Source organism: Diaphorina citri, unplaced genomic scaffold (genome assembly GCF_000475195.1).
Source record: "Diaphorina citri unplaced genomic scaffold, Diaci psyllid genome assembly version 1.1 scaffold3707, whole genome shotgun sequence".
In the NCBI taxonomy this organism is placed as follows: Eukaryota; Metazoa; Arthropoda; class Insecta; order Hemiptera; family Psyllidae; genus Diaphorina; species Diaphorina citri.
The window spans coordinates 1,327-8,221 of NW_007381107.1; the positions used below are offsets into that span (position 1 = coordinate 1,327).

A 6,895-nucleotide genomic window follows, 5' to 3' on the forward strand; every position below is an offset into this window, starting at 1 on the left:
ATATTGGAAGCGTAGTCGCGCGACTATGAATGGTGCGTAGTCGCTTGAATAATCAAACCTATGAAAATGAGAGAAGGTCTATGGAGAGATGGTTAGCCCGCCTACTACTACCTTCAGTTAACCCGCCTACTATGCGGACTGAACTCATTATTGGCCCAAATGTTCATGTCTCTCCCGAGACTCAAACTCAAGGGTTTGTTGAACGTGTTTGATGGCTTATTTTCACCCTCAACATCAATACATTTCAAACTCAATCGAGTCTTCAGGGGTTTCGTAGCGGCTCTTTTTCTGGGTTAGTTCTACATTGATTAATAATTTTACTCTACTGAATGATTTTACTTACGGTACAGATCCGGTAAAGTTAATACCGGCCAGGTAAGGGGAAGCTGTAATGGTATCTCCAAATACCGGCCCGTCAGCCGGTACGAAGTTGACAACACCAGGGGGTACTCCAGCTTCTATCATGATCTTGTAGATGGTGTAGTTAGAGAGGAGAGCGGTGTCTGAGGGCTTCCATAGCACAGAAGAACCCTGGAATACACAAACATAGCAGACAATTTACTAATGCCCTATGACTGCGCTCTGAGAATTATGTTCTCTGGAAAATTATACCTGCATTAAAATATAGAGAGAAACAATCAATAATTTATTGATGAGCTGCCCAGAGTAAGTCGACACTTTTAGATAGTACTGCTTTTATAGGGATATCATTGAGTGTTATATGTATGGGAAAATTGTTTTTGCCTCAAAAGACAATGACCGTCTAGAATTTCATATTCCTAGGAAATCTAGAATTTCATAATCCCAGTGTCTACACACATATGTACATACCATCAGCGCAGGCGTGTAGGCCAAGTTGCCTCCAATTGCTGTGAAGTTGAACGGAGATACCGCAGCTACAAACCCATCCAGACCTCTGTACCTCAATGAGTTCAATGTCGACTTGGGATCTTCGCTGATTGGCTGATACTTGGTCAACTCCTTAGCGAAGAATGCGTTCAATCTACAAGTAAGAGATGATAATAATATACTCTTGAGTGGAAGGTAACCAAGAGGCGAGGTTAATTCTGGACGCATTCTCTACCATCTAACCCTTAGAGCTCCATTATTAGGTCATCTCAAATAAACGAGGATAAAATTCCATGCCTCGGCTGGGATCAAATGAAGCCCTGCTGTTTACCCGGCGAGCATATTGACCACTACACCACCGAGGCAGGATGATAAGGTGTATCTAGAATACAGTCACTACCAGCAATAAGCAGGTCAGATCAAAGGATTTAATTTCCATGTGTCCTCTACGTTTATTCGAACCCTGAACGTCCGGCGTGCAAGCCTAGTGATACCACGGAGGTTGCTTTATTTTAATCATTGGTCAAATCAATGAGGTAACAAGTACGAGTATTCTTAACTCTCTCTCTCCCCACACCCCCACTCCTCCGTTCCTTCATCAGAGGAAATATTTCATCTCTACAGTTCTAATATTCTACGATGTGTTATAAATAAAATATGAGAACAGAGATACCATTTTACCATTCTTATAATGGATTGTACCTATATTACAGTCACGAGCAAAAAAAAAAAAATCGAGGCATCTATTGACTACATTGGAACGCTTTCAACCTGTCGAGCATTTAACCAATAAAATTAGGATAAATAGAGCCAACTTGAAAACCAAGTTGAAGACAACATAAGTTCTTAGTTAGCTCAAAAAATACATTCAGAAAAGGCTGTTACCAGCCTAGTTAGCTTGGAGGGCGTCTGCCTTGTAAGCGCTAGGTCGCGGGTTCGACTCCCACCAGGCTCCTATCCTCCTTTCTCTCTTCACTTTCGGGGCGATAAGACCTCGGCAGATACAGTTCCCTCTATCCAAACTCTTCAAAAAGAAGACGAAATAAAAAGGTGTCAAAGTAGAGGGATGAAAATGCAAACTGTTCCGCATGGTTTGTACTCAAGTGTATGGACCGTGTACAGTGTGAACTCTACATTAATCATGACAAGCCAGTGCAAGTAGATAATGCTCAAATAGTCACATATAATTCAACTATGCATGCATATCCTAGAATAAATAGCATTATGTAAATTATTTGCAGTGAAATAGTCATCTACCTAGAGTTTCTATATTGCTACCTGCATCATCTACAATATCAGGTTAGTTTCCAAGAATGTTCAGACATAGTCACCAAGCATTTAACTAACTATAACACAATTTCACAATATTATTTGCTAGTCTCTAATTAGTTAAATTAGGTAAATTCTTCTTATTTCAAAAGGTCAAAACCCTTTTTATAGTTTGATTGTATCCCAGTGATCTAAATTAAGTAGGTACCTACATAATGGCCATCACTCACGCAGACAGTGATGGAAAAAGCTTGAGACCTAGGTCTCTCAGACAGTCTGACAGACTCAGGTCTGTGTGCGACTGACGGACGTCGGTTTAAGCTTGAGTGACAGGCATAACTTTAACAAAGTAGAGGAAGCAGTGTTCAATGGTCAATGTCATAATGCCAAGCTTCATCTATTCTATTATTAACGAGGTAGACCTTCTTATTTCAAAAGGTCAAAACCCTTTTTATAGTTTGATTGTATCCCAGTGATCTAAATTGAGTAGGTACCTACATAATGGCCACCACTCACGCAGACAGTGATGGAAAAAGGCTTGAGATCTAGGTCTCTCAGACAGTCTGACAGACTCAGGTCTGTGTGCGACTGACGGACGTCGGTTTAAACTTGAGTGACAGGCATAACTTCAAAAAAGTAGAGAAAGCAGTGTTCAATGGTCAATGTCATAATGCCAAGCTTCATCTATTCTATTATTAACGAGGTAGAGAGAGCATTAAATGTAGTATGGGAGAGAGGAGGGGGAGAAGAGTGGCACTTGTTCAATTTGTTCAATAAACTGAGAGCCACAGTATCTTGCTATGTATTCTACACTCCCTCTCTATGTGCCTGTGCTCACAGTTAAAATATACTCAGTCATTCTGATATTATACTGGACTGTGTTCCTGAAAACAACTTTATACAGCTTTGGAATAGACAGTGGTCCCATTGCTACAAAATAAAAAGAGAGATAAAAACCTTGATTTTTTCCAGCAAATACACATTAATACCCAGGTCTAATATCTGATGTTATTCTTAATTCAGCTGATTCATGGGCTTCAAGCTTACTCAAAGGATGACAAAAGTTTAACATTAGATAATAGATCTGATTACAAATCAAATAAAAAGCCATACTTACAATAGACAGGCTCATTTTTAACGGGGAAATCATCAATCTTGACTTTGGGTACCACTGAGTGGTTGATGCATCTTTTGCTGAATCTGAAACCAAAAAATGTGTTGTGAAATGTCTGTTGTCACCCGCTACTTATCTTCTTAGGAATGCAAAATCTTGGAGAGATGAATTTGAGCATTAATATTTCTACCTTGAACTGGTTTGGGCAAATTATCAAAACTTTTGGACACTTCTCACACACCTCTACATAGAAGCATGATATTTATGAATAGAATTTAACATGTAGGTAACACATTGTCACATTATATTTATGAACCAAGAATTAGGTTCAATATATAAGGACTTATTTATTCCAACATTAAAAATCAATGAACTAATTGGTCATATTGATTTTTCATGAGATTTATTTATAGATCTATGGAGAAAATCCATTTCCCAAAGATAAAAATACCTATTCAATAAGAAAAGCTACTTATCTTCTTAGGAAAGCAAAATATTGGAGAGATGAATTTGAGCATTAATATTTCTACCTTGAACTAGTTTGGGCAAATTATCAAAACTTTTGGACACTTCTCACACACCTCTACATAGAAGCATGATATTTATGAATAGAATTTAACATGTAGGTAACACATTGTCACATTATATTTATGAACCAAGAGTTAGGTTCAATATATAAGGACTTAGTTATTCCAACATTAAAAATCAAGGAACTAAGTAAGTGGTCATATTGATTTTTCATGAGATTTATTTATAGATCTATGGAGAAAATCCATTTCCCAAAGATAAAAATACCTATTCAATAAGAAAAATTGTAAACAGAAGCACACAAGGTTATTTTCAAATGTAGGCAGAATGCCAACTTTTACATTTATCTATAAGTATGAGTAACAAGTAACATACTGTGTCAGCATGAGAATAGAAACAACAATTTTGTATCATTGGAAATTGGAAAAGTCAAACAAGAACATGATTTTTAAAAAAGGGCATTTCAACACTCTGATTCACAATACACCAATGTTAGGTACCCATTTGTTAATATGCTTATTATTATGTAGGTGTAATACCTATTATAACATCTGGTTCATTTTAAAATACATTCAATCCTTTTGGGGTTGTTGTTCCCCTCCTTTAACTTACGTACACCTCCAAACCCTCTTGCCTCATGCCTTATAATTTAGGCAGAATGCATACCTACTACAGAAATGCCTTTCATGAAACGTGCTTCATAAAACCCAGTGTGCACTGCTCTGCTCTATGTTAGTTTATCTTATCTACAGATTTTGTGAGACTCAAGTTTCATGCAATGTGTTTCATGGAATGAATTTCACCAGCATGCATTGTGCCGCAGTCTTCAATCTCTAATTTCTATCTCTTCCCTTGTATAACTCAAGTCTCCTAGTAATAATTTTTGTGCATAACCAACACAGGTAGTCAACTGATGATGTAAAAAAGTCTAGTTCAAGCAGAAAATGGACAATAAAATCACTGTTGTGTATGTTTAAATTAACAATTATTTAACTATTATACACTGGTAGGTACCTACTCATGTATTTGAAGGAAAATCAATAGGTAGGGTAAGTGTACCATTTATTCGCCCACCTAAAAAACGTGCCATTTATTGGCCCACCTGCCCACATTTATTTTTCTAATTTTTGTTTTTATGACTACCTAATTTCCAATAGCTTTACCACATTAAAATATGGTTTTCACACCTCAACTTCCCACATTATTATTCACAGTCTAGCTGTCTTATTATTTTATCAGCCTGTACAATACCTTTCTACAATCAAGTAATAGCATTATCTCTATAATGGATACCCAAACTTGACAATTACGACAAAAACATATCTACTTAGATAAGGAAATGAGCATAAGTAGGTTTATAACCCACTGGCAACCAACTAAGTGGTGCAGTCATTAATGCCTTATTTGTTAATATGCTTATTATTATGTAGGTGTAATACCTATTATAACATCTGGTTCATTTTAAAATATATTCAATCCTTTTGGGGTTGTTGTTCCCCTTCTTTAACTTACCTACACCTCCAAACCCTCTTGCCTCATGCCTTATAATTTAGGCAGAATGCATACCTACTACAGAAATGCCTTTCATGAAACATGTTTCATAAAACCCAGTGTGCACTGCTCTATGTTAATTTATCTTATCTACAGGTTTTGTGAAACTCAAGTTTCATGCAATGTGTTTCATGGAATGAATTTCACCAGCATGCATTGTGCCGCAGTCTTCAATCTCTAATTTCTATCTCGTCCCTTGTATAACTCAAGTCTCCTAGTAATAATTTTTGTGCATAACCAACACAGGTAGTCAACTGATGATGTAAAAAACAGTCTAGTTCAAGCAGAAAATAGACAATAAAATCACTGTTGTGTATGTTTAAATTAAGTAACAATTATTTACTTAACTATTATACACTGGAGGAAAATCAATAGGTACCTAATTTCCAATAGCTTTACCACATTAAAATATGGTTTTCACACAACTTCCCACATATTATTCACAGTCTAGCTATCTTGTTATTTATCAGCCTGTACAATACCTCTCTACAATCAAGTAATAGCATTATCTCTATAATGGATACCCAAACTTGACAATTACGACAAAAACATACCTACTTAGATAAGGAAATGAGCATAAGTAGGATTATTATTAATTAGTAGGTTTATAAGTAGGGTTATAAGTAGGAGCATAAGTAGGTTTATAACCCACTGGCAACCAACCTAAGTGGTGCAGTCATTAATGCCTTGAACTTTGGATCTGAAAACAATCAGTTATACCTACTATCAAATATAATTATCATGATAGACAAATTTTGATGTTAGGTACCTATCACAGAACTGAAAACCCCCTTGACAATCGTCCACACTTTTTCTTTTGTCAAATATTAAAAATGGCGGCTCACACAGAGTATTTCATCAGTCTTTGTACAAGGTCAATATTTGCCCATCATAAGAACAATATTTGTGACAAGCATTTGGGTGTGCTTAATAGGTACAAATATAAATTCCTTTCCTTTCAAAGGCAATGTTTTGATAAGGAGTACCTACCTACATCATTTGAATTACATCAGACAAGTCACACCCCCACATTAATTCTTATCAATTATTATTTCAATTAAAGTTAACAACAGTTCTGATCTGCCTCAAGAAATTATTCATGATCCAATACAAGTTAATCAAATGATAAGCATTATCACTGTGATACGGGCATCAATCGTTTGATTATTCATTGCCCATGTAATAACACGGAAATTGGGTCAAGAAATTACAAGATTACACCGACAGCTGACGATTGATTGATTTTGAAAGAGTACAAACCTGGGCAAAGTTACAGCAGAGCGACTGAAGGAAAACATCTTGGATGGGCCTCGCCATGCGAGGTATAGTCACCCAGTATGTATCAGTTAAATACCTAAATGATTGAGGGGTTCGACGCAAAAACGACTTAAAACTTACATTAAATCTCATACTCATAACCTATAATTCGTTTTTGCATCAAACCTCTCAATTAGCGCAACTCACCCATACCTACCAGTTTTAATAGACAAATTAAAACATCAATTCAAGTTGTTACCTACTCGTAATTTTCACTTGAAAGAAAATATTATTATTATTTCATTTTATTATTAGGTATTATTTTAC

At 36.2% G+C, this 6,895-nt stretch overlaps 1 protein-coding gene and 1 long non-coding RNA gene across 2 annotated transcripts; both read right to left on the reverse strand.

Moving 5' to 3' along the window:
• Positions 1-324: 324 nt before the first annotated feature.
• LOC103520503 (delta-1-pyrroline-5-carboxylate dehydrogenase, mitochondrial-like) lies at positions 325-1,077 on the reverse strand. The gene is made up of 2 exons (XM_026831589.1): positions 832-1,077; positions 325-531 (listed from the first exon to the last, which is right to left on the reverse strand). The coding sequence occupies exons 1-2, from the start codon at positions 1,075-1,077 to the stop codon at positions 340-342; spliced, it is 438 nt and encodes a 145-aa protein (XP_026687390.1). The 3' UTR covers positions 325-339.
• Positions 1,078-3,256: 2,179 nt separating this feature from the next.
• LOC113472044 lies at positions 3,257-6,624 on the reverse strand. The gene is made up of 2 exons (XR_003394523.1): positions 6,572-6,624; positions 3,257-3,318 (listed from the first exon to the last, which is right to left on the reverse strand). It is a non-coding gene; the product is annotated as an uncharacterized LOC113472044 (long non-coding RNA).
• Positions 6,625-6,895: the final 271 nt, after the last annotated feature.

What these genes read in the sequence shown, in the direction of transcription:
- LOC103520503 (XM_026831589.1), bottom strand. Translation starts at nt 1,077, where the DNA reads ATGCGTCCAGAATTAACCTCGCCTCTTGGTTACCTTCCACTCAAGAGT. An exon ending in CCTACACGCCTGCGCTGATG is followed by an intron (nt 532 to 831) that starts GTATGTACATAT and finishes TGTGTATTCCAG; the next exon opens with GGTTCTTCTGTGCTATGGAA.